We start from the raw sequence: 27,259 nt of genomic DNA on the forward strand, positions 1-27,259 counted from the left end.
GTGTGTGTGTGTGTGTGTGTGTGTGTGTGTGTGTGTGTGTGTGTATGTGGTGAGTGGTGAGGGATGGGGATTGGGTAGACCATAGAGGAGCTTAATATGGGCTGGGCCCTATTATTAAGCTCCTGGTCCTAGGTTGAAGCCCAGGCCTGGGCTAAGCCCTGATCCCAGCCTTTTGCTGAGCTGAGGCTTTGGTGGGGGATGGCTATGTGAGGGTGTGTGTGAAAGCTCTCTTCGGGGACTGCTGTAGACACTTCTGTGCTAACCTTCTCAGCATCCCTGAGGCAGAGGTAGAGGGAGGAGAAGATGACATCCACCCCCTTCAGGTGCCCAGGCCCAAAAGGGTAAACACGTGCCCTCCTGCTACTGGGCCTCGGCTAGCCCGGCTCAACCAGGAGACATGATGTAACTGAGCAAACACCCTGCTGGCCTGGCTGCCGCCTCGGCCTCGTCTGCTAGAGCCATTAGGCAGGAATCTAGTAAGGGGGAGAACAAACAGCCCCTGTCCCAGATGGAAAGGGGAAAATTCCCACCAGGATAAATGTACCAAGAGGCCAAGGCTGGGCAGGCTGGGCAGTGCCCATGGTGGATGTGTGGGAGGGGATCCATCTTGTCTCCCTTCCCTAACCCATGATCCTTCCTCTGGCACTGTGTGATCTTGAGGGAGTAGAGAAGATGGACACAGAGAGGGCTGTTAAGAACGTGGCCTAGAGGTTAGACCTCATGAGGCACTTCCTAATGAAGAAAGAGATTATGGTGTGTTGCCCGAAGAGACCACAAGGTTTCCTTCCCTTAAAAGAGCTGGGTTCTAGTTCTGGAGGCATCATGCTGGAATGCAGAGTGCTGTATGTGAATTTATAGGACTCGGGTTCAAATCCTGACTCTGCCAATGACCTCCTGTATGGCCTTGGGTGAGCCATTGACTTCTCTTTCTCAGTTTTCTCAACTGTAAAATGAGGGAATTGGGTCCAAGGATTTCTAAATCCCTGGCCCTGTGATTCTCTGCTACTGATTTTGGTGAACAAGTCACTGTCTTTTCTGGGCCTTAGTTTCCCTAAGATTGCACTGTAGGATTTCCACATCCCTTCCAGCTCTGACAACCTATAAGGTGTTTGTGAAGATGCTGAAATGTGTCCTGGGTGCTGCCCTAATAGACCTAATGAGCCCCTTTCCAACCTGCATGCCCTGCACCTTCCAGGTGAACAGCAATCTTGACCTTGTACTAATCTGTCGTGTGTCAGTGAGAGGGGGCCAGAACGGAGCCCAGGACCCCTTCTCCAGCTAGAGAAAAAGCAAAGCCATTGCATCTCTTCCAGACTCAGTCTCTTCATTTGTAAAATGGGGATAGCAATGCTGATGGAACCTGCTTCATAGAAATGTTGTGAGGGTCAAATGACAGTATGTGGGTGAAGCGTTTTGCAAACCTTAAAGCGATATATATTTTTATATGTGCATGTGTATATATTTATGTGGGTGTGTATATATGTATGGATGCACCTCTCTAATCTATATTTCTCCATGTCAGTGATTAATCATTAGGAGGTACAGCCTCTCGGGGACTTTTCTGAGACAGCCTCCCTGGCTGAGGGATCAGCCCTTTTACTGCTTCTGATGAGAGGCAGACTAAGACCAGGTCAGGAGGGGAGGCTACAGGGAGCAAGCCGCGAAAGGAAGGCATTTGGGGGCAGGTAGAACCATTAAGGACCCCTCACATTCCACCATCTACATGCAATCCAAGACATACTTCCTCTGCTGCCTCCATCAGAGGGAACAGCACCAAGAATTGTGTTGGAATCTGGAGCCCAACCAGTGGGGGTTTTGTTTTTATACAGTATTTTATTTTATTTTAAAATTTTTGTTTATTAAACCACTATCCCTTCCAAATACTGTCCCCACAACCAGCTGCTTCACAACAAAAAAAAACCTATTAAGCAAGAAAAACTGACCCAGAGCCTGCAACAGTTTGAATACATAGCCCCAAATGTCTTCTTCTTCTTCTTTTTTTTTTGGAGGGAGTAAGGCAGGGCAATTGGGGTTAAGTGACTTGCCCAAGGTCACACAGCTAGTAAGTGTTAAGTGTCCGAGGCCAAATTTGAACTCAGGTCCTCCTGACTTCAGGGCTGGTGCTCTTTTCACTGCGCCATCTAGCTGCCCTCCACCAAACTTCTTGATGAGAAGAAGGACAAATTTAACCAGTTGCTTTTCTTTTAAAATGTTCTATTGATAGCGTTTTCTTTGTAAAAATCACTCTCACTGTCCAGTGATTCTTTGTCCCCCCAAAAAACTCCTCCCATTTTAACACACACACACATTTTATGTTAAGGTTTTCAAAGTGCTTTATATACATGATCTCATTTGATCCAGCTCAGGGACATAATGAGATATGGGTTCTTATTATCAGCCTTTTACAGATGAGAAACTATGGTGTTGTGAGGTTCAAAGCTATTAAGTGGCTTGTCCACGGTCAAATAGTTCCTAAGTGTCTGAAGTGCGATTCAGGCCCAGTTCTTCCTGACTCCAACTTCAGTTCTCTATCCACAAGCAAAATAAACCAACACCTTAGCCATGTCTAGAAATGTGTTTCTGACCCAATAGTCTCTCACCCCTTTGCCAAGAAACACTTCTGTATTAGTCCTTTGAAACCACAATTGGTTACTCTATTGATCAGAGACCTGAAATCTGAGTTGTTTACCTTTACATTATTGGGGGCCATTGTGTAAATTGTTCCCCTGGTTCTGATTGCTTCAGTCTGCATCAGTTCATACAAATCTTCCCAAGTTTCTCTGAATTCTTTGTTTCTTATGGTACAGTAATTATCCATTGTATTCATATACCACAGTTTGTTCAGCCAATTCCCCATTGATGGGCACCCACTTTTCTTTTGGCTCTTTGTTATTACAAAATGTGCTGTTATGGGATTTTCACCTCTGCTTTTGACTTCCTTGAAGTCTTTGCCTCCTAGCAATAATGCTGTTATCAGGAGGCTTGTAGAGCTTAGTGATTTTTTCAAAAAAAGTATAATTCCAAATTGCTTTCCAGAATCTGCCATTTGTTTCCAGTTGATACTTGTCTGGAAAAAGCTGGACCTTCAAGGTATATCCTATATGGTGCTAGGAGATCATCTTCAGAGAGTGATGGTCTTAAAGCCTTGGTTGACCCAGGAAGTCTTTTTATAAAAAGAATTTTAGAATGCCAGAGCTGAAATACATCTTAGTTGGGGACCTTGACTCCAACCCACTTATCTGACAGGGAGACTGAGGCCCCAGAGAAGGGAAATGATTTGCCCAAGGTCATAGAGCTGACCACTGGCCAACTGGGACTAAAAATCTTGGTCACTTGATTCCCAAGCCAGGCTTCCTCCCCCTTTATACTCAGCTGAACTCTCTGATGGAGGTGGGAGCCTCTGGGGAGCTGGGGTGGGGTTTGTTAAGCCCAGAAACAACTCATCTGCCCTCCCCTTTGCTCTTTCTCCTGAAACAGGATGGGATGTGGAGATGGGCAGTGAAGATGGGATCAGCCCCGAGGTGCTGGTGTCCCTAGCTGCCCCCAAGAAATGTGCAGGTCGGTTTTCAGGGAAGTACCACTTTGTGGCTGGACGCTTTGTCCCTGATGACGTGCAGAAGAAATTCCACCTGAATCTGCCTGGCTACCCAGGCACAGAGTGTGTGGTGGCTCTTTAATGGGACTGGGGAACAAAAGAAACCCGTGGGCCTTTCCCACTCCCTAAACAAAATAAACATTAATTGTTTCAGATCCATCATGCTTCAAGGCTATCTTTCTTGCCCTGGAGGACACCTGAGAGGTAGAACAAGACAAATTAAGACACAAAGAAGGCCCTAATGAATGCAAAGATTCTTTGGAATTGACTTGGGGTTTCCCTGAGATGGACAAGATAATAAAGAACCTGGGTTGCCTTGCTAGCTCAGAAGCAGGTGGTTAGTTAACATACGGACCTTTCATTTCCAGAAGGAGGCTGGAATGAGGGGAGACATATATCCTTGCCCCATCCCCAGCTAGAATAGAGCTGAAAGAGAGAAGGGCAGATATAGCTTACCACCCTGGGTTGGTAATTATATGGAAGCTTTGGCTAAGGCACTCAAAGAGGATGACCCTCCAATATGCACACAAAAAAAAGGGGAAAAAAAGCTATGTTTGTTGAAGTCAGAAAGCTGCTCTAGCCTCCCAGACCCCAATCCTCCCACCTCCATGTGTACCTGTGGCTCAGAGCTCTGGGATGGTCTTGGAAGCTTCCCAGCTGAGCAAGAGGGGAGCAGAGGTGTCTGTGTACAGGGCCCTGCCCTCCGATATAATGGCTCTCATACTCCAGTGTTTTCAGGTTCCCAAAGCACTTACCTCACACCTCTAGAATTTAGTGCAATAATTATGATCTCCATTTTACGAATGAGAGAGAAAAGGAATGACTTGCCCTGGGTCAGTGGAAGAACCTGGAAGCTGCCCTGGAGAACTCCCCAGGGCACATACTTTAGGGTAGTTCCCCTTATTTCCAAGGAGGAACGCTTCCCCTCTCCTCCATCCTCTGCTAAAAGTATTTGTACATATTTGACGAAGTGTAAAAGGACTCTCCTTACAACAGACCATCCTGAAAAGACTTTGGCCTGGTCTCATGACTTCTTTGTAAGAAGCTCCCAGTGTGGAACTTCCCTCCACAGGTACAGATAGTCAATGGTCTGTGACTTACTATCTTTGAGGACTTGTCCATGTTCATACAACTTGCTGGCATGTTATCAGAGGCAGGAGTTTAATCCAGGTCTCCCTGAGCTAAGGCCTGCTCAGTAACTTCTGGGCGGTAAAATACTGGCTCAGAGAAGCCCCCCAAAGAGAAAGTGTAGATGTATCCTGGGAAGAGAAGTCTAGAAATCTGCTTCCCAGGTTTTTTTTTTTCCCCTGACCACCAAACATAGGCAGTGCAAGGATTATTATTCCCATTTTACAGATGAACAAAGAAGGATGGCGGTGAGGGATGGAGTTAACATTTGAGTTGGGGGTCTGAGGGACTGGGTTCAAAGCCTAGTTTCGCTTGTTATGAGTTGTGTAACACCGGGCAACTAATTCGGCCTCTATAGGAGTTGCTTTTCATCCGCATGAAAAATGGGGGTGGGGTAGGGGTGGTCGGTCGTTGATCTTTGAGTTCCTTCCGGCTCAGAAGTCTGGTGCTTTCCCCCCTACACTCCTCGTCTCACCAAGCCACCTGCGGGGTGAGACACTGTGCGGGAGAGCTTCGAGAAGATGTGTCCAGGGAGAAGGCGGCTCTGCGCCCCAAAGTTTCTTTCCTGCCCCCTGGGGGTAAGAGCCAAACCGGAGAGGGCCACCAAGCCAGGGCAGACGTGGGTGTGGGACGTGGAAGAACAGCTGCAATTTTCCTCAGCGTACGGTACCACCTCCTTCCCATCCCAACCTACCAGCGGATACCGAGAGCCCCCGCCTCGCTCCGGAGAGGCTGCGGCAGAGGTGGGGCGCGCTCATCTCACACCCGCCCAGAGAGGCTCGGCCAGGGGCTTGGGGCCACACAGCCAGCTGGAGGTGGGGAGTGGGCAGTAGCCCCCTGGGCTAGGGCAGGGCCAGGCAGAAAGCCGAGGTCATAAGCGCTTTAGCCTCTCCAGCTTCTCACTCTGCCAGCACCCCTGGTGAGGGTAGAAGGTGTTCAAACCGTGAAACTTCTGAAATGAACAACTTTGTTTGAAAAAAGAAAAAAAAACCACCCACATCCCAGAGCCACCCTAACGGGGGGGGGGGGGGGGCAGTATTGGGGCGGGGCTAGCGGGCGGGGGAGCAGGGAAAAGCGCGCAACTGCCCGGGCGCAGCCAGAGGTTCCCAAGTCTCGGCCCGAGGTTCCCAGGGTACCGCTGCGCGCGGCGGAGCACAGCAGGGAGAGGAGAGGAGAGGAGAGGAAAGGAGAGGAGCTGCCGCGGGTCGGGTACCGCCTGGAAGCGCTCCCAGCTACCCCCGACGGAAAGACGGGTACGGGCCATGGCGGCTTTCCTGCCGCTCCTGTGTCTGTGCCTCGCCACCGCCCAGCTGGCGGGAGCCCCAGGTGAGAAAGCTGCTTCAGCCCCAGTCCGTGCCCCTACCCGTGCCCCCTGGCCCTGGTCCTGTCCAGGAGGACGCTGGCTGCGCGCAACCTCTGCGCCAAGCGGCTGGGCCCCGGGACGGGGCTGGGACTGGGGTAAACGGGGAAGCGGGCCCGAATCCCTCTGGCTCGGACCTTCTGCCTCGTGCCTCCTTTGGCGCTCCCCTCACCCTCCGCCCCCTAGGTTTTTCCATGTACCTCTCCCTGACTTTCACAAGCTGCTTCTGAAATCCCTGCTCCTGCTTCTCACTCCGAGGTGCCCAGATCTCTGTGCCTCCCTAGGTTCATGACATCTAGAGCTACTCTCTAACCCTTTGATTTGACAGATGGTAAAACCAAAGCCCAGAATAGATTATCTCTACCTCCCCCCCCCCCCCCCCCCCTTAACCTCTTACCTTCTGACCAGGGAGATGGTGTGTGTGTGCGTGAGTGTGTTGGGAATGATGGAAGGTGGGGGAGGGGCTGTCTTGTGTCCAGTGGTTGTCTAAGGGCTCTATCCTGAGCCTCCTTCCACTCAATCTTTCTGTCAGTCGCTTGAGGGAGGGCATAGATGTCATATTTGTCAACTGCAATTCATGTGGGGGGAAAAAGCCAAGGCGCTCTTAGTTGACCACAAGCTCAATACAGACAAGACTGTCACAGATCAGGCAAGAAAAGTGATTCCAAGTTTAGGCTTTACAAATGTCCAGTGGCCAGAGTGAGGAAGGAGCTAGTCTCTGTTGTCCTTTGTTTTGGTCACACCCTATCTGGAATATTGTGTTCAGTTCTTAGGTCAGCAGTGTAAGAAAGACATTGCCTAGGGTGTCAGGTGTACCTTCTCACTGTGAGGATCGCCTGAAGAACTGGGGGGATTTATCCTGGAGAAGAGAAGACTCAGGGGCACCTATTGACCTCTCTTTTTCATCTGTCCAATGGGCTGTCATGTGGAAGAGATGTTTCGATTCTGCTGTGGCATCAGAGGAGCAAAACTAGGCACTACCGATTTCATTCCCATTCCTTTTCTTAGTCTCTTTTTACAAGCGGGTCCCTTTTCTCATTTATTTCCCCCTCACTGGAGGGGTTAAACAGAGGCTGGATGATCCTCTGGCAGGGAGGCCATAAAGAAGATTCCTGCTCTGGTTGGGAGGTTTCTCTAGAGACTGTTCAGGCTCCTAGATCTGAGATTCTAAGCAGAAGAGGGTTGACTGTGTGTGGAAGGACCTTAGGTCAAAATTACTGACCTTTCCGATGTACTGGGTGCTATGGAAGATACCGAAATAAGTAAGAGCCAATCCTCTGCCCTCAGAAAGCTTCTAGTCTAGTAGGTGTTTAAGATATGTACCCAGTTAACTGCATAAAACAGGATGGAATAAAAGACCTGAGGGGAAGACAGGACAAGGGGAGGGTAGATTGGAAGGAGAGCAACCCAGATGAGGGAACTCTCACTGTAGGATACCTCCAGGACACATAGACACCTGTGACCCCAAGATCAGTCTCACTGTATCAGAACAGGGTGTGGGAGGCAGTAGGGGTGAAAGACATTTCACACCTAGATTCCTTGCTAACAATGCCAGTCACAGCTTAAACCACTGGAGTTTTCTGTATTCTAAGAGATGAAGTCTTAGACCCCACTTGTCCCTTACTGTCACCAGCTGAGTCTGATGCCATGGGTTTCATCCCTACATCCCCTCTTTCAGCTCCAGGGTACCCCTGGTCCTGGGTAAGCCCATGTACTCTTGGGTCCCTGAAAACCGTCTCTTGACTATTTTGCACTCACATCAGGGTCAGTGTTAAAGACTCATTTTCAAGTCCTTCTTATTTTACAGATAGGGAAACTGAGGGCTAGAGTGGAAGGGATGTGCCAAAAGTTACACAGAGAATTAATGGCAGAACTGGGACCCCTCTGATTCCTCACGACATTCTTTTGAAGTAGGTTAAGTCCGTTTGACAGGTAGGAAAGCTTTGGCCCAGAGAGGGGACAGCTAGTTGGTACAGTGAATAGAATGCTGGGGAGTGAAGAAGATCTGAATTCAAATGATGCTTTGCACACTTACTAGCTGTGGGCCTGGACAAATCACTTAGCCTCTTTTTGATTAATTTTTCTCAGCTGTAAAATACCACTCAGTGGCAGAGCTGGCCCCGAAACTCAGGTTTCCCGACTATAAAACCCTGTACTTTCCACTGAACTGTCTCTTCACTCTCTCTGCATCTCTTCTTATTCCTTTATCTCTCTCTGATTCCTCCTACCATTCTTAGGGATGAGAGGAGAGTAGACTGGAGGAGATGGGGTTGGGGACCAGGACATAGGGCAGAACCAGGCACCAGACATGGATTAGGGCTGAAACAAGATGATAATTCACCCTTTTGTGTTTAGAATACAAGAAGTGGCCCTAGTACAATCCTAGTCATGGGATCAGGATGAGGGCTGGCAGGATACATGGAGGGGACTAAGGGATCTAGTCCCATGTTCACATTTTTCCTAGGCATCTGGAAGATTTCTAGGTTCAGTGGTTAGCATTTTGGGCTTCTAGTCAGTAAGACCTGAGTTCAAATCCAGCCGCAGACACTTAATAGCTCTGTGATTCTGAGGAAGTGATTAATCTCTGTCTTTCTCAGTTTTCCCATCTGTAAAATGGGAATAATAATAGCAGTTACCTCCCAGAGTTGTTGTGAGGATCATGCTTTGTAACCTTTGAACTGCTATGTAAATGCTGGCTATCATCATGCTCACCATCACCATCTTCCTCTTCCTCATCACTCTTGTTATTGTTACTGTCTCCCTTTGTTTCCACCTTCCCCATCTCTCAAAATCCCCTGAGCCCAAATCCTACCTTTGGATAGTGATGGTATGGTCTGTGTCCAGGAAGCACTGGGCCACAGGGGGTTAATGGACTAGTCTGACAGTCACTCCCCAGGAGTGAGACCCTCCCAGTTCTGGTCTCCTGCCCTGTCAGAATCCCCGGAAAATCCTGAGCCCCAGACCCAAGCCTTCAAGGTTTCCAGGAATGGAGACAGAGCGTTTATTGACAAGAGATGACTCACTGGCCCTGCTGGGCTCAACTCTGCCAGCCAGGCCAAAGCAACCCCACTGCCCTCTCCCTCCAGCCCCCGCATGGTGTCTTCCCTGGAAGAGGGTTGTTTCTAGGCATCACGCCTGCGGAGGTGGAAGCAAAGTAAGAGCTTTCAAGAGGAACTCAATTCAACCCCTGGTTGCTAAGCAGCTGTCTGTGTGTTTTTTTTCTGAGCTTTGATTGACTGGGAGGGAGCCAGTGATGGAGAAGACCCCATGCCTACCCTCTGGGGGTTTACAGTCCAGTAGTTGAAGGCATGGGCACTCATACCTTCAAAACTTGGGGGTGAGGAAGGGGTCAATAGAGTGTAGCCTAAAGGAACTCAAAGGGATCCAGGAATTCCCACAATTTCAGACTTGGGATCTCAGAAGTGGAAGGGAAGCTAGTGACCATCTCATCCAACTGCTACTTGAACTTGGAAGCCCCTGTGTGAGATCCCTGCTGAGAGGCCAGCCAGCTTCCACCACCTCCTGAGGCAACTAGTCCCATTTGGGGATCTCATGATTAGGAGATTGCTCCTTGGATACAAGAATTACATCTGCTTTTCTGCCATTTTTACATTGTTCCTAGTTCTGTCTTTTGGGGACAAGCAGAGTGAAACAACAGGTCTCATCTGCCATCCACAGACCTGCTTTGTAGATATATGAACAGAACTAGCAGCTTACACCTTCACCTCCTTAAGGATTTTTTTTCTTCTTCAGGCTAAACATTCTCAGTTTCTTCAGCTGATATTCAAATGACCTGGGAGTTATAAAGAGAAGATGGATATCAATTTAATCAACTGGACAATTAGCAAAGATTTATTAATTATCCATTATGTACCAGGCACTGTGCTAAGTATGGACTGGAGATACAAAGAGAAAAATGAAATAGCTATCAATGATCTTACTGTATTCTATCAGGAGAGAGAACATATTCACATTTAAGTATAAGCAAAGTATATTGAATAGGGGCATGTTATTTTTATTGCTAATGTTTGTTAAGCACTAAGCTTTACAGTTATTTAATTTGATCCTTACAATAATTTTAGGAAGTAGGTGCCATGTATTTATCCCCACTTAGCAGATAAGGAAACTGAGGTAAACAACAATTAAATGACCTACCCGGGGTCACCCGACTAGTAAATGTCTGAGACTGGATTTGAACTCAGTTCTTCCTGCTTCCAGGACCAGCAGTCTATTCACTTAGACCTGTGATTTAGGAAGGTCACTTTGACAGCTAAGTAGTGAATAGAGACTGGAGTAAGGAGGGAGATCAACCTGCAGGCTTCAGGTGAAGGGGTAGGTACCCTGCAATGTCATTGGTGAGGAGGTAGCACTTAGGGGAGTTGTTATGGGGGAGGTTAAAGCGAAGAGTTGAGGATGATGCCTACGTTTAAGGCTTGGTGCCTGGGAGGATCATGGTAACCTCCACTGTAATAGGAAAGTTTAGAAAAGATGATGAGTTCTGTTTTGCATACGGCAGCTAGGGGGCACCATGGTGCACAGAGTTCTGGGCCTGGAGTCAGGGAGACCTGAGCTCCAATCTAACCTCAGATACCTGACTAGCTATGTGACCATGGGCAAGTCACATAACCTATCTGCCTCAGATGGGTATCATTATAGCACCTACCTTCCAAGGTTCAAATGAGGCAGAAATTGTAAAGTGTTTAGGACTGTGCCTGACACATGGTAAGCATTATATAAATGTATGCTATTGCTATTGAATTTAAGATGCCGAATTGCAGTTGGAGAAGTGAGACTGAAGGTCAGGAGATAGGTTGGGACTGTTGGAGGATCATTAGCATAAGAGAGATGACAATTGAACAATTGAATGGGAGTTGGATTTGCATAGAGGGAGAAGAGAAGAGGGCCCAGCATGGAGCCTTGGGGTACACTCACCTTAACAGACTAGGAGGCTTATGGGAGCTTTGTGGGAAATGGAGGGCTCAGTGCCCTCCCCCATCTTGTCTCTTCTTGCCTAAGACAATTGTTCCACTCACTGCTTCCTATTTCTTTTGCCTCACCCATACCCAAGGGACCCAGGCTCCTTCTCCGCCATCTTCCTAGGTTATCAGACCTTGAGCTTGGTACTGTCCAGTAGGTTATTCATGCAACACAAGTTTCCTCCCTCCCTCTAGCCTATCCTTCTCCCTCTCTTCTCGCAAAGCATTAGAAGCCCAGAGGGAGCCCAGAAACCAGGGGTACTTAACTTCCTTCCCTATCATGTTTCCACTTCTCCTCATCATTCAGAAGGGGTTCACTTAGACTCTCAGGGGCCCTCTGCCACACAATCAGCCAATCGATCAATAAACATTTATTAAGCACCCTTGTTTCAGGCACTGGACTAACCACTGGGGTCAAACAAAAATAATCAAAGCAAGCTATGTGCAGAATGAATGAGATAGTTGGCGGAGGGAAGGCACTAGGTTTGAGAGGGGCTGGGGAAGGGTTCCAGTAAAAGATGGCCTTTTATCTATCTTTTCTCCTTCTGTTCTCTTTCCTCCCTGGGCTCCTGACTCTCCCTCTGTTTACCTATAATGCTGAGCACTGCTGCTTGGCAGCTGGGTGGAGACAATGACGCAGGAGCCTGTAAATGGCCATATTCCCTCCTCACAGAGGCTCTGACCAGGGAGGATGCCCGAGGAACCCATCTTGCCCCGAGTCTATCTCAGAGGAAGGTGGCCAGGCATGCCCCTTCTCCAGAGGACCACTTGGAAGGTAAGCTCTCCTGTCCACCCCAACCCTCTTCACAATTAGAGGTTCCTTAGGTCTGGGGGTGGAGAGGGAATGATGCTGGGAGGAGAAAGGTGAGAAGCCCTGTCCTCTTCCTCCCTGCTGAGATCTCTAGACCAAGGATATCTTCTTCTGGGTGAGCTCAGGCTGGCAGTGCCCCTAGAACCTCCCAAGAACAAGGACTGGGCCAGGAGTCAGGAAGACCTGAGTTCTAAGCCATCCTCTGACACTTCTTAGCTAGGTGCCCTTGGGCAAATCCCTTAACCCCTGTCAGCCTCAGTTTCTCTATCTGTAAAATGGGATCATAATAGTAACTACCATATGTAAAGTGCTCTGAAAACCTTGAAGTGCTTTATAAATGCTAGCTCTAATTATTAAGCAGTCAGAGCTAGCAGGCCCAGGCTTCTCCTGGTGCCCAAGGACCCCAACTTGTCAGATGGAGCTATCGTCTCTGATGTCTGTTCCTGCCCAGAGATGGAGAGCACATGCCTTGGAAATTGTGATTTTCCTGACCAATAAAGATAAGAAACCCCACACATGTATGTGATCCAAATATTATATTCACTTTTATAGATGAGACTTGATTTGCTGAGGGTCATAAAGTCATTAAAAGTGCAAAATTGGAACCCCAATTCCAGCTCTGTTTCATACCAGGAGGCCTCTAAGGATAGGACAGGGTAGGGTGGAGGAAGGGGAGAGCTGGGGTGGGGACTGATACCCTGGGTTGACTGATTCTTGGTTAGCCCCCCAGGCAGCATGGGCTAGGTCCTTGGTGCCCTCTCAGTCCCTCTGGGTTCTAATCTTTGCCACTCTCTGCCTCTAAGATGGCCTTGCAGAATGGACATCCTGGTTCAACGTGGACCACCCTGGGGGCGATGGGGACTTTGAAAGCCTGGAGGCTATTCGATTCTACTATGGTGAGCGATTGTGTGCCCATCCCTTGGCCCTGGAGGCTCGGACCACCGAGTGGGAATTGCCTTCTGATGTGGGTGAACGGGTGCACTACAGTCTTGAAAGGGGCTTTTGGTGCCTCAACCGGGAGCAGCCTGAAGGAAAGAGTTGTTCCAATTACCATGTCCGATTCAAGTGCCCACTGGGTGAGTGTGCAGACATCACCATGGGGATGGGGAGAAAAACGGGGAGGGGGCAAAGTAGCCTTCTGAGGGTCTCTATCACACAATGGCAGTCCTGGAACAACATGGGACAAAGAGCATGAGGCTGAGGGAAGAACCCAAGGGACCCTGGGCTGGCAAGTCACTTCTAGGGGTATGAGAGCAAGACTGGACTGGACTGGGCTGGGGTAAGGAGGAGCTATAAGCCCCAGGGAAGGGATAATACCATCTGGTAGCTCCATGTTTTATCTAATTATTCTTGCTAAGTCGTTTTCAGTAGAAGGAATTTAAGTACTGCTAGTGCCCTGGGGCAAAGCTCTGATCTCCCCACCCTAGTTACAGCTCTATACCATAGGAGTCTCTGAGCCAGGCAGCCCAGACCCAGACCAGGAATTTCTCTATACTTCTTTATGACTATGTTTTTCTTTTCTGGTTTCTCTGTCTCTTCTTTCACTTGGATCTGTCCTTGTCTGTTTCTTTTGGCCTCTTTCTGTGTGTCTCTGTCTTGCTTTCTTCTCCTTTCTCCTATCTTTGTTTCTCTTCCCACACTCTATCTCTGTCTCTATTTGTCTTTGTTCCTATCTGTTACCTTCTGTCTCGCTCTCATTGCCACGTCTCTAGTCCTCCAGTATTGGGGTGCAGGTCGAGATTGGCAGGACATCTGGGTAGAAGGTTTCTCTAGGGTTCAGTCCCAGACCCTGAAAGCAGGATACTTATGAGACTTTGAGCTCCAGGAAGAGGGGGATTACAGCCCTCCCTAGCTTTTCTCACATGCTGGGTTCCACCAGAGCCTGTGGCCTGGTCTGCCTGGTCCGCCTGGAGTCCCTGCAGTCAGTCAACCTGTGGAGTTCGGAGTCGTGGGATCCAGACCCGCCAGCGGCGATGTCTGGGCCCTCAGCCTCTCTGGCTCCTTCACCAACCTCCCTGTGCTGGGCCGTCTGAAGAGCAGAAGCCTTGCCCTGCCTCTCTTTGCTCAGGTGAGTGCTTCCCCAGCATTTGGGGCCCAAGGGGAAAATGGGGACCTAACAGACTTGAAAACCATCTGCACCCTCTCCTGGCCACCCTCTTCCTCCTAAGACTCTTTCCTGCAAGAGAATTCAAATTTGTAATGTCCACCTTAGCTATACATTGTAAATTCTTCTTTAACTGAAGCTATTTTCTCATCTATAGATTACTTGAGCTACCTGCCTTACAGGTTGTATGTGAGAAGAGCAGCTGGAAAACCTATAAGTTTTATGCAAGCACTATTATTAGTTTCTTTTTCTTTTTCTTTGCAAATGACATTGGTGTGGTCCTCTGCTGGTGCAGATAGCAGCCCCTTCTGCACCTTAGCAGAGGATTTCTCCAGTGGTTGTGGCCAAAGCAACGTAATACCCAGTGGCTGACCCTCTGCACTTGGACTGATCTATGGACACCTGGGCTTGAAGCCTCTCCAGCTTGCTAGAGAGTGTTAGCAAGGTCTTTGAAAGCCCATTGCCACCCCCTCCCACGTGGGATTATAATAGTTATATAGCTTTTATATAATAATCGAATGCCAATGTGTCTATGGTGCTTTCAACCCTATAGGAGTAGGCCATGCACATGTAATGTCCCCATTTTTGAGATGAAGAAAATAGTTTCAGAGAAGCCCAGTGACTTACGCAGGGTCACACAGCTACTAGGAAGTGTCTAAACTAGGCCCTGAAGGTAGCTTTTTAGGCCTGTCAGCCTGGTGTTCTTAGCCCTAGTGGGTGCTGTCTGTCTGCATTATCAGGAAGGTGAGGAAGCTTCTGGAATACCATTCAATGGTGTGAATGTTCCAAAAACTAGAGTGAAATTGTTTTAACTACCTGGGCTCATTCCAGGGCCCAGACCCCCTCTGCTACTGCTAAAGGGGCAAGGTTGAAAGTATGGGCAATTCTTTTCTGTGCTCTTCTCTGGACACCAATGACCTTGTGACCTCTCCTTCCTCTCCCAGTTGCTTCATGGAGTGAGTGGGGAGCATGGGGCCCATGCTCTGGGAGCTGCGGGCCAGGCCGTCGCCTTCGCCGCCGGCGCTGCCCGGGAGGCAAGAAGAACACTTGTATAGGACGTTCTGTAGAAGCCCAGAAATGTGTGCGACCACCATGCCCAGGTAATGGGATGGGAATGAAATGGTATATGAAGGCTGCTTGGTGTCTAGATATTGGGGAGGGGATAACAGAAGAAATAGTGTACCTAGACACTGTGAATGAGGGCAGTGGAAAGGAAGGTAGAAGGGTCCTGGAACGGTGGGATTTAGGGAAGCCCTCTTTGGCCTTTCGTTGGTAGAAGATATTGCCTGGGTCAACCAAATGGTCTTTTTTTCACAACTCTTCCTCCTTCTCTTTTTCTCATAGAGGAGTTGGCCAGGGAAATATAAGGTATCCAAATTCTCCCTGGCTTTCTAATCCAGATTCACATTAAGCTATGGGGGTGGGTGGAGGTGGGGGTACTTCTTTCTGTCTGGAATTGGAGGTGCCACCAGCTCTGGGCCCCTGAATTTAGAGCTCCTGGGGCTGGGCTGGTGCAGAAATAGTTTCCAGTGGAAATTTCCCTTTTATATGAAAAAGTGCCAGGATTTGGAAGAGGAGGGGTGGTGGTGGAGAGGAATTAGTGAAGGAATTGGGGAGCTTGTGAGTCAATGAAGCTGGTTGGCCACCTCTTCCCTTTGGCTCCAAAGCAGCCCGGCCCATTTGGATAGGCAGCTGTCTCAGTCCCCAGTAGAGCTGGCCCTGAAGAATTCCTCCCCCTCACTGAGCCTCCTACTTCTTCCTTAAACAGCAGGTCTCCATCTCCCCATCTCTGAGCTTCTTGCCCCATCCACCAAGTCTAGGCCCATGGAAGACACTTTGTGGACATCTGTTCTACAAGTGCCCTCCTCAAAGAAAAATGCCTATGGTACTAAGCCTTGACTCTGTTTATGCCCTTTGAACCCTTCTCAGGGCCAGACTTTCAGATCCATGACTTTGGTGCCCTTTTTTTCTTTCTTTTCTTTTCTTTTTTTTAAAGCAATTGAGGTTAAGTAACTTGCCCAAGGTTACACGGCCAGTTTTTTTTGTGTGGGTGTTAAGTGTCTGAAGCCGGAACTGATCCTGGGTCCTCCCGACTCCGGGGCCAGCGATTTACTCGCTGTGCCAGTTAGCCGCCCCCTTTGGTGCCTTTTCTAGCCTTGAGGGAGTTGGCTCATAGTCATGGCAAGGCTTCCACATTCTTTCTTTCTCCAGGAGAGGCCCAGCTATAGGGACTCTCCTTACCCAGGGCAGCTCTTCCCTGTAGTTGGGGGCTAAGGTACACCTTACCTTGTTCCTTTCCCTGCTTGCTTCCCTGGGATCCCAGTAGAAGATTCCCTCCTTGAAGGCTGGACCCCCATTACTCCTTGTCCTACTATTCTTCCCACCCCCATCTCCCCCAAGGCACAGAGCCTGGTCTTGGGAGATGAGGCAGTCTTCAGTCTCGGGCTCTCTCTCCAGGTTGCCATTCGAACTGTGTCCAAGGTGTAGCCAACAAAGACTGCAGCGGCTGTGTCTGCCAGGATCATGTTCTTGTGGGTACTGTGGTCACCCCTGCTGGTCGGCCTCTGCCTGGGGCCCGTGTGACCCTTAAGGGCCGCCCAAAGCCCATCCTGGCCACCACTGATGCCCGAGGCAGTTTCCGAGTTGCAGGCATCTGTTCCGACGGCCACACCAATGTCAGTGTCCAGCTGGAGGGCTTTGCACAAGGCCTAGGCCGGGCTGTGACCAGCAACTCCACCACGGCCTCTGTTGCAGTCATTCTCCCAACCATTGGTAAGGAGGGGCAAGTGAAGGGTCCTCCAGGGAGCCAGGGTGAAGTACTACGTGTGGAAAGCAAAAGGCTGAAAGCTGATTTAGGGCACTGGGAAAGGAATGAGATGACTGGGCCGATGAAGGCCTAGTCTCAGGGGCTGGCTTGGTCTGGAACTTTGGACTAGTTCCCTCGTGGATGAAATCAGACTTGCTACCTGGAGAGGTCCATTTAAAACTAGGACCAGTTAAGAATGAGTCAGTTACAAACACCTCTCCAGCATTAATCAGAGTGCTGTAGGGGGAGGGTTGGGCTTGGACCTGGGCCTCAGACTTTGCCTTCTATCACTTAACCCTTTCTTTCCTCCCCAGAGAAGCCCTATCTGGTGAAGCATCCAGAGTCCCGGATCCGAGAGGCTGGACAACATGTGATGTTCTGCTGTAAAGCACTTGGCACCCCTGTGCCTAAGAAATACTATTGGTGAGCCAACTCCCCTCCTTATTTTTTATTTTATTTTTTGGAGGCAATTGGGGTTAAGTGACTTTCCCAGGGTCACACAGCTAGTAAGTGTCTGAGGCTGGATTTGAACTTAGGTCATCCTGAATCTAGGTGTAGTGCTCTATCCACTGGGCTACCTAGCTTGCCCTTCCTCCTTAACTTTTGCAGTAAGCTATCCCCACAAAATAGGATAGCTTCTCTATTGCCCAGCCTCTCAAATACCCCTCAGATCTCTGTTCAAAGACTGTTAAAGGAATTGTGCTCTGGAGCCAAGAGCACTGGGTTTGGAGTCAGTAGACATGGGTCCAGACCCAGCCTTGCTATTTATAAGCTTCATGACCTTGGGCAAGTCACTTTCCCCTTGTGGACTTCAATTTCCTCATTTGTAGATTGAGAGACTTTGGCCTACATGATCCTAAAGTTGCTTCAATCATGACATTTTGTCATTGATTCTTCAATTCTAGCTTTGACTTAGAACCACAGAGAATGAGTAATTTTCAGAGCTGGGAGGGACCTCAGCAGTTGTCTCATCCCATCCACACCTGGAAAAGAATCTTCATGATAATATCCCCAAGAACTAGTCATAGATTCTCCTCTCAAAGACCTCCATCATCTGGCTTCAGACACTTCCTAGTTTAGTGACATTGGGCAAGTCACTTAACCTCTGCCTCAGCTTCCTTGTCTATAAAATAAGGATAATGATCTCACTTACCTCCCAAGGTGGTTGTGAGAATCCAGTGGGATGTTTGTAGAGCCTCAGGATAGTGTCTGGCCCTTAGTAGGTCCCGAATGAATGGTTGTTACCTTTCTCTCTCCACGGTGGCTCCTTAGACTGACCACACAGCACTCCAGATGTGGTCTGATCAGGGCAGAGCGCAGTACGACTTCTGCCTCCTTTTTTCTGGAGCTTTGACTCTCTCTATGGACCTCAAGATCATATGAGCTTTTGGCAGTGGGTGTGGTGAGGGTAAGGAGACTGCTAACCACCTGTTTACTTCAGGCATTTGGTAGCTTATAAGAAGAGGAATTAGACCATGCATCCCCCTCCTCCAAATCCTCACTACCCTGATTCATCAAGGTCAACTATAGGTCAGTCAGTCAAGAAGCATTTATTAGGCACCGACTATGTTGGTAGGCAGGCATGGCTAAGCAGACAAGGAATTGTGACATAAGGGTCACCCATATTTTCATGGAAAATCTGCCTTGGGTATAGCAGCAGGTAGGACTGATAGGGGTTCTGGGCTAATGAATGGGAAGTACCTCCTGTGAGGTGGAGGGTTATCTTTGTGAATGTCCACGTTACATTGAAACTCTGGACTATTGATGATTTGATATGATCAGTGTGATATAAACAGAAATGGACCCAGAATCAAAAAAGTTCTAGCCCTTGGTCTATCATTCATTTATTCAACAAACATTTATTGAACACCTACTATATGCAAAGCTCTGAGCTAGGTGCTGGGGATGTAAACATGAAAAGCAAAATGATAGTCCCTAATCTCAAAGTCCTTGCATTCTAATGGTGCTGGGGTAGGGATACAACATGGACAGAAATAAATATAATACAAGGGGAAATGCTGAGGGCAAAGGAGATACACAGACAGAGTCCTCTAGGAAGCTGAGGTTGGAGAGAACACTTTTAGCTGAGGATTTAGGAAGGTTTTGTGGAGGAGGTGAGCCTCAAGCTGAAACTTGAAGCAAAGGTGTAGATATAAAAGGTCAAGATGAGGAAGGAGGGCATTCTCAGGCTGGAGCATGTACAGAAGCAGAGAGGAAGGAGGTAAGGAAGAAAAAAAAGAGGGGTGGAAGGGAAAAAAGGAGGAAGACGGAGGAAGGAAGGAGAGAAAGAAGGAAGGAAGAAAGGAGAAGGAAGGAGAGAAAGAAGGAAGGAAGAAAGGAAGGAGGCAGGGAAGAAAGGAGAAGGAAGGAGAGAAAGTAGGAAGGAGGCAGGGAAGAAAGGAGAAGGAAAGAGAGAAAGAAGGAAGGAAGGAAGAAGAAAGAAGGAAGGAAGAAAGAGGAAGGAAGGAGGCAGGGAAGGAGAGAAGAGGGAGGGAGGAAGGAGAGAAGAGGAAGGAAGAGAAGGAGAGAAAAGAAGAAAGTATGTATTAAGCAATGATGTATACCAGACATTGTGCTAAGCACTTTACAAATATCCCATATTGTATTCAGGGAACAGTTAGGAACTAGAAGGCAGCAAGGGGAGTGACAGCTGTAGATGGGCCTTAAATGTAGCCTCAGGATTTTGCCTTTTCCCCCTAGAGGCAATAGGGGAGTGACATGCTTAGAACTGTGCCTTAAAAGATGCTTCTGGCATTGGGTGAAGGATAGGCAGGAGGAGAGAGGTGAATCCATCTGACCAGTAGAGTTCTCCAGGCATACGTGATGAGGGCCTAACTGAAAGTGAGGGTCATGTAAATGGAGAGAAGGCAATCAGATGGTGCAGAAGAGAAATGACAGGTCCAGACAGCAGATTGTATATGGGGAGTGGGGAAGAGGGACAAGTCAGAGACAGCTTGTTCAAGTCAACAGAGGTTCTTAAGCCCTCGGTGTGTCACGAACTGCATTAGAACTAGGGACTTAAAGACAAAAGTAAATCCTTCCTGCCCCCAAGGATGTGGCATTCTGCTAGCTGTCTGGGCTGGGGAACCATGAGGTGGTTTGGGTGCACCTCCTTCCTCCTTTTGTCCCTTGCTGTTGCCAAGACAGTCCCAGCCCTTTGTCCCTTCCCTTCCTCCACCCCCAGCTGATCCTCTCCCTGCTTCCTTCTTTCTCCTTCTCTTCCACACTCCTGCAGGTACCACAATGGGAGCCTGCTGGACAGAAAGGTCTACAAGTATGACAGCAGCCTTGTGCTCAGGAACTTGGGCCTGGATCAGGCAGGCACCTACCACTGCAAAGCCAACAGTGACGCTGGGACCATCAAGTCCAATACTGCTGTCTTGACTGTGTTGGGTGAGCATCTCTTGTCCTGCCTGTAGCACATTCCCTCACCTCCATGTCTGGGACTAGAGCCCAGGGTGGCTGGGTAGGCAGGGACAAGACTAGAACTCCCCTTGGAGGGAGGTTTGAGATATAGAAGGGGAGAGAAGGTAGGCATCTGCTGGTATTTTTAGGGCAGTTATTAAGAGCTGGGCATGATGTGTTGGGCATTGGGGACCTACATGAGATCCAGGCACATAGGTTCAATCTTCTGAGAATAGGCACAGAAAATTAGATTATTCTTTCCTGGACATTGTGTGAACTTCCGAGCCTACCCCTGGATTCTGTCTAGTTCTAGCCTTGAAAGGAGCCTCCATCCCTGGCCTTGGACTGAGACCCCAGTCTTGGAATGAATTGCCTACCTTGGCCTTGGACTGAGGTCCTAGTCCTGGACTGAGCCCCTGATCATGGTTATAGACTTGCCTGTGACTTGTTTTCTAGACTGAGTTCACCTCAGTCTCAGGCTGAGCCCCTGAATATTGAATGAATCTTCATCCTAGACTGAATCCTAGCCCCACTCTCAGCCCCAGATTGACTTCCTGGCCCCAGACTAGGCCCCTGATCTTGTCTCTGATTTATCCTCCAGCTCCAGGACAGCAAGTCTGTGACCCTCACCCCCTTGAGCACCTCATTAAGCTGCCGGATGACTGCCGACAGGCTGCTTCAGGATCTACCTACTACAACGTGGGTCTCTGTCCAGATACCCGCTGCCCTGGGCGACTGGGCTCCAACCTTCGGTGTGGGGAATCTGGTGACCGCTGTTGCTCTGTGAGCCGTTTAGAGACTCGGGAAATCCAGTGTGTGGGCTATGTCTTGCCTGTGAAGGTGGTGGCCAAGTGTGGGTGTGAGAAGTGCATGCCCCCCAAGGTGCTGGTGAGGGGCCGAGTAGTGGCTGCAGACACGGAGGAACCCTTGCGCTTTGCCCAGATCCTCCTGGGGAAGGAGAAAACTGGCTTCACTGGCTACCAAGGTGATTTCACAATTGAGGTACCCCCAGCCACCGAGCGCCTAGTTGTGACCTTCGTTGATGGACGCCAGGAGTTTGTAGATGCTATCAAAGTCTTGCCCTTTGACCCTCGGGGAGGTGGCGTTTACCAGGAGGTAAAGGTCATGCGGAAGAAGGAGCCCATCAGTTTGGACTCTAGCAAAAGCAATACCATTCCACTGGGTACAGTAGAGGGTCTGGACCCCATAGGAGAGCTTGTTTTGCCAGCCAGTGCCTTTTACTACCCTAATGGAGAGCTCTATAATGGGACTGTGCAGGCCAGTGTTACTTTCCTGGACCCACGTGACATTGCCACAGCAGCTTCTGCTTCAAGTGACCTCAACTTTGTGGATGCTAATGGGGAGCTGGCCCCACTGCGGACTTACGGCATGTTCTTGGTGGACCTGCGAGCTGCGGGCTCTGGGGAGGAGCTGCAGACAGGACCAGTGGAGGTACGTGTGGATGCTGGGCAGATCCACATGGCAGGGCACGCTGAGGAGATGAAGCTGTGGTCCCTAAACCCGAACACTGGATTGTGGGAGGAGGAGAGTAACTTTGCCACAGAGACGGGTGGGCACCGGGTCCGGAGGGAGGAGCGGACATTCCTTATAGGAAACGTGGAAATCCGGGAGCGGCGCCTTTTCAATTTAGATGTGCCAGAGCGTCGCCGGTGCTTTGTCAAGGTGCGGGCCTACATCAATGACAAGTATATACCCAGTGAGCAAGTGGAGGGGGTTGTGGTGACCCTGGTCAATCTGGAACCTGCCCCAGGTTACTCTGCCAACCCCCGTGCCTGGGGCCGCTTTGACAGTACTGTCACGGGCCCCAATGGAGCCTGCCTCCCTGCTTTCTGTGACGCTGAGAGGGCAGATGCCTACACTGCCTATATCACGGCTGTCCTCGGGGGCGAGGAGCTGGAGCCTGCACCTTCCAGTCCCCGGCCTCACCCAGGGACTGTGGGCGTGACCCAGCCCTACCTGGACAAGTTGGACTACCGCAGGACAGACCATGAGGATCCGGCTTTGAAGAAGAATGGCTTCCGGATTAATCTGGCCAAACCCAACCCCAACAATCTGGATGAGATTCAAGGCCCCATCTACCCTTGGCGGAGCTTGCGTGAATGTGAGGATGCACCGGTATCGGCCAATCACTTCCGCTTCTCCCGCGTGGAGGCAGACAAGTATGAGTACAACGTGGTCCCTTTCCGGGAGAGTGAATTGTCATCCTGGACTGGTGATTATCTCTCCTGGTGGCCCAACCCCCAGGAGTTCCGTGCCTGCTTCATCAAGGTCAAGATACAGGGGCCCCAGGACTACATGGTGAGGTCTCACAATGCTGGGGGCAGCCATCCTCGAACCCAGGGCCAACTCTACGGGCTGCGGGATGCACGCAGTGTGAGGGACATGGAGCGTCCTGGCACTTCGGCAGCCTGTGTGGAGTTCAAGTGCAGCGGGATGCTGTTTGACCAGCGCCTGTCAGACCGGACCCTGGTGACCCTGATACCCCAGGGTAGTTGCCGACGTGTAACTGTCAACAGTCTCCTGAGGGAGTACCTGGCCCGCCACCCACCAGTGGCCCCAACTGATGACCCCACAGGCTTCTCCATGATTGCACCTGTAGACCCCTTGGGCCACAACTATGGCATCTACACAGTAACAGACCAGAATCCCCGGCTGGCCAAAGAGATCGCCATTGGCCGCTGTTTTGATGGTACCTCTGATGGCTTCTCAAGGGAGATGAAGGCCGATGTGGGCATAGCTGTGACCTTCCAGTGTCAGGAGCGCCCAGCTGGCCAGCGGAGTCTTTTCCAGCGGCTGCTGGAGTCTCCTAGGACTGCACTGGAAGACATTCGTCGTGAGATGGGGGGAGCTGGTCGGAGGAGCCTGTCTCCTTCTGCTACTCGAAGAGTCTCTGGCCGCCGAAGAAGGATGGAAATGCTCCAGGCTGGGGCAGGAACCGAAACCTTGACCCGTAGCCCTGAAGATGCCCCCTGAACCCAAGGAAATGCCTCCTAGCTCCCAACCCAATGATAACACCTGACCCAAAGGAATCCCCTCAGGTCCCTGACCCCAAGGGATGGCCCTTTACTCCCCACTCCCATCTCTAAGAGCTCCAAACCCTAGAGACACTTCCTCTGATCTTAGGGATTTCACCAGCTCCCACCTTTCTTCCCTCCCCCAATTCAATCTCCTCCATGCTTCCCTTCCCTACTTGTTGCTTAGAAAAAAACCTAGATTCCTGTGGAGGGGGCTAGGAGAAAGTGACTCTATACCTCCTACCCCGACTCCAGCCTAGGATCAAGAGAGGGTTCTTCCGTCTTCTACATCTCAGTTGAATTCTTTAGCTACTGGGCCAGGCTTTAATTCCTTCCTGCCTGGGCTCCAGGGGCTACCCCCAGCTGTCAGTAACAGTTACCCCAGTTTCACTCACTGCACTACAGGCCCCTTAGGGTTAGACCTCAGGATTAGTTTGGGACAGATAAGGAGAAGGAAGGGGCCAATTGCTGAGAAAAGGGAAAGAGCCAAGATGATGTGGGGTTGGAGAGAGAGGCCTGGAATGGGCTACAGGGACTCAGCTTCTGTTCCCAGCCTTACTAACTCATTTGTGTACCCTTGGGGAAATAACTTTTGCACTAGACAATGCAGGATGGTGTGTTGGAAAGAGACTCATGGTGTGGCCCTAGGCAAATCACTTAAATTCTGGAGGGCTCAGTTTTCTTATCTGTAAAGTGGGAAGATTTTTAGGGTCCCCTTCTAGCTCTGAAATCCCCTGGATTATGGCATCAGATGCCCCAGCCCTTTCCTATAGTAGTAATGTTAAAATTATTTCCCTGGGAGCAGATTGGTCAGTGTTTGATAAGGATTCAGGCCCATATATAGAGACTGGTTCCCATGGGGAACTCTGGTTAGTAGTAGAGTTTCTGGGTTCACAACAGTTCTGGCCCCATCCTTCTGGCAGTGCCACACAGTAGCTGGTGACCATTGATCCCTGGACCTCTGATTCCAGTCAGTTCAATACACGTTAAGTATACCTGCTGTTTGCAGAACATTGTGCTAGATGGAGTAGAGGAGGGGAGACAAAATTTAATATGACACAGTCCCCACTTGCCCTCATGGAGCGCATAGTCTATTAAAGGTGGCAAGGAACAAACAAATTAAATATAATACACAGTATTACTTGATAAGTGTATTATTGAGGGGTAAGCCAGGTGCTATATCAGGTCTGTGAGGGTAGGTCAGTACCAACCAGGGAGTTCAAGGAAGTCTTCCTGGAGGAGGTGGAAATTTGGCTGGGCTCTAAAGGATGGATAGGAATTCAGCAGGCAAAGAGACAGAGGGAAGGTATTCCATGCATAGAAATAGCACAGAAGAATACAGAGTGTGGAGTTTTTTTTGGTTGGAGAGGAAAGGAGGGAAAAAGAGTTCTCCAGTTTGGCTAGAGTATAGAGTATGTGAAGGGAAGAATACAAGAAAGTTGGAACGATTGAGTGGTACCAGATGGTGTAGGTCTTCAAATGCCAAGAAACAGAATTTGAACTTAACCCTGTAGGCCAAAGGGAACCCCTAAAAATTGATAAACAGTAGACTGGTGTCACTGAGTAGGGGAGGGTAGGTTCCAACTCTTGTCCTCCATCTGCCCCAGCCCAGTGGAGCCCATGTTGTCCAGGGTTTCCATTTGTCCAGCTTGGACACGGAACCCAAGGCAAATATTTCCCTTCATAGTCTCCTTGGGTGCCTGTTGGTGGCAGGCAGCATGGGAACTCCCAGGTCAGCATCAGAGGGAGAAGGGATGTGACCTGGGTACCCCTTTCAACTAAGGACTGCTTCCTCCATTTCCCAAGCACCATATTTTTGGTTATTAAGGAATCACCCCTTCTGTTTCTTTAGCCTGTTAAGATTGATAAAGTATTTTTCCTCTCAACAGCCCAGTGAGATAGGTAGTATAAGCATTCTTATCCTCATTTTACAAATGAGGAAACTGAAGATCAGAGAGATTGTGACTTGCCCAATGTCACAGTGTTGGAAAGCGACAGTGCTGGGCCTCAGATCAAGGTCTTCTGATTCTAAGAGCCAATATTCTTTCCATTTCATTCAGTGGTATCTCCCTGTTGTGGGAGATCCTAGGGATCTTGCCCAGGTGAAGGGATTGGAATAAGGAGTTGGGGGTCATTGCCTCCACCCTGTGAGGCTGGTGCCTTATGGTGCCTATGCCCTTTCCTTCTCCCCACTCTTCTATTGCCTGGTTCCCCAATCATCTCTTCCTTTGGGTTGACCAGCTCCTGCTTCCAACATTCTATCCTGTGGGGTCACACCTGGTTACATCAGCTATTACCTCCTGTCCTGTTACATTCCTTGAGAAGGCAATGGCCTTTTCAGGTCTGAACTCTGTCTCTTGAAGGCTCCCTGCCCTGATGACTGGGGGAGGGGTAAAGGGAAGGGTTTGACCAGTTCTGGGGGGAGAGTGGAAAGGGAGGGGGAGAGGGCTAGGTTCAGTCTTGACTGAAGTGATTTTTGAGGCCTTTGGATTCCCCATTGTGGGACCATAGTGCTCATTCATTTGGTGCTTGGTGATCCAGAGGGTGGAAATAATTAGGTGCTCATGATTAAAGATGCTTCATTAATAAACCTGTGGCTTAGGGGTCTTGTTGGGATGTTTGGGGATGGGTGATATATAAGGTTGAATATGGGTGTAAGTAGCATCCCCGTTTTATGGATGAGAAAATTAAGGCCTAGAAGGGGGAAATGAAACTCATGGTTATGAAAAATCTGGGACTTTAAACTAGATTTCCTACCACAACCCTATGTTCTGATCTCTTCTGATCCTCAGATGTTCAGCCCAACCACCAAGCTGGAAATAGGGGGATGAGTCCTGTTCCCCTCCCACATCCACTTTCTGTTCTTCCGAAGCACTTTCTTCCCTTAACTCCAGTAGGGGAGGGGTCCATCTGGAAACATGGACACAGTTACATCCAATCATCTATTGCTGTAGGACAGTACACACAGATCTACATGCATGTACCCATTGTTCTGTACATACATTTGTCTAATAGAGCCCTTGACTGGAAACAGCTATAGCTAAGAATTCTTTTACCTAGGGCAAAAATAATTGGGGGTAGGTGGGTGGGAATTGGAGGGGGCCTCAGTGGAGTGTAAGAGGTAGTCCAAAAGGAGAGAGGGTGATGTTACAAAGAGTCTGATTAAGTTGGGTGATAGGGCATCTCATCCCTCAGAGAGCTTAGCCTGAGCCCCAGCACTGCAGAGCTGGGGAGAAGGTGGGTTCCAGGAGAGGGCTGGCATAGAAATAGGACAGTAAGGGTAATATTCCAGGACCAGATAAGGGAACTGTGTGGCATGTGTTTGGTGGAGGAATGGCGGATACCAACAAGCACAGATGTAGTGATCTCCAGACAGCCTTAAAATCAACTCAAGGAAGAAATGCGCCACCCCCCCCCCCCAAACCACGTCAGACCCCTAGGCCAAAACCCCAGTTGTCTCACCCTAGTTATAGCTCCAACGGGGAGTCAGGAGACAGGGCTTCTAGTCCCCATCTGACACTAAATCAAGTGACATTCTCTGAGTCTCATTTTCCCCAACTATAAAATGAGGAGGGATGAAATAGTCTCTTAAGTCCCTTTTAGCTCTGAGATTATGTGTTCTCTGTTCTAGAGCTGACATTTCATATCCTAAGGCCCCTTTCTGCCATCAGTTTTCTCTTTCAGCTTTGATAACTTCCCTCTTAGCTCTAGCATTCTGTGTTCCATTCTGTGTTCCAGGTCTGACGTTCCAAAGTCTTCTCTAACTCTGACGTTCTCTGTTCCAAGACCCTTTCACTCTCAGACATACCACTATTCTGTGTACTCATGTGCAAGTCAGTGAGAAGACATACGTGCAAACACACAGACAAACATGTGCAGAACCCCCCCAGTGGCCTCGTTCTGCAAAGACTTGTCAAATAGAAATGCTCCCTGAAACAGTAGCAGCCACTGGCCTGGCTGGCCCTCTGCTTTTTCTGGGCTGTGTCCTAGACAGGGAGTAGGGTCTAGAGCAGGTCCCAGCTGGCCTGGAGGAGAAGGG

The 27,259-nt window shown here is 49.4% G+C and overlaps 2 protein-coding genes across 3 annotated transcripts in view; both read left to right on the plus strand.

The window, feature by feature from the left end:
- Window positions 1-3,750, plus strand: part of YJEFN3 (YjeF N-terminal domain containing 3) — a 33,396-nt gene extending 29,646 nt beyond the window's left edge. For both annotated transcript variants that reach the window (XM_069086713.1, XM_069086714.1), the window contains exon 6: window positions 3,478-3,750. In XM_069086713.1, the coding sequence (XP_068942814.1) occupies window positions 3,478-3,677 (200 nt within the window). In that variant the 3' untranslated portion in view covers window positions 3,678-3,750. The remainder of the gene's footprint in view (window positions 1-3,477) is intronic.
- A 2,083-nt stretch (window positions 3,751-5,833) lies between these two features.
- Window positions 5,834-25,773, plus strand: CILP2 (cartilage intermediate layer protein 2). The gene is made up of 9 exons (XM_069086923.1): window positions 5,834-6,049; window positions 11,733-11,834; window positions 12,674-12,946; window positions 13,750-13,938; window positions 14,919-15,074; window positions 16,432-16,746; window positions 17,095-17,203; window positions 20,016-20,173; window positions 20,787-25,773. The coding sequence occupies exons 1-9, from the start codon at window positions 5,986-5,988 to the stop codon at window positions 23,177-23,179; spliced, it is 3,759 nt and encodes a 1,252-aa protein (XP_068943024.1). The 5' UTR covers window positions 5,834-5,985; the 3' UTR covers window positions 23,180-25,773.
- The last annotated feature ends 1,486 nt before the right edge of the window (window positions 25,774-27,259 follow it).

This window comes from Petaurus breviceps, unplaced genomic scaffold (assembly GCF_028583685.1).
Source record: "Petaurus breviceps papuanus isolate PSGF00001 unplaced genomic scaffold, PetGlider_PUasm1.0 180, whole genome shotgun sequence".
Lineage (NCBI taxonomy): Eukaryota > Metazoa > Chordata > Mammalia > Diprotodontia > Petauridae > Petaurus > Petaurus breviceps.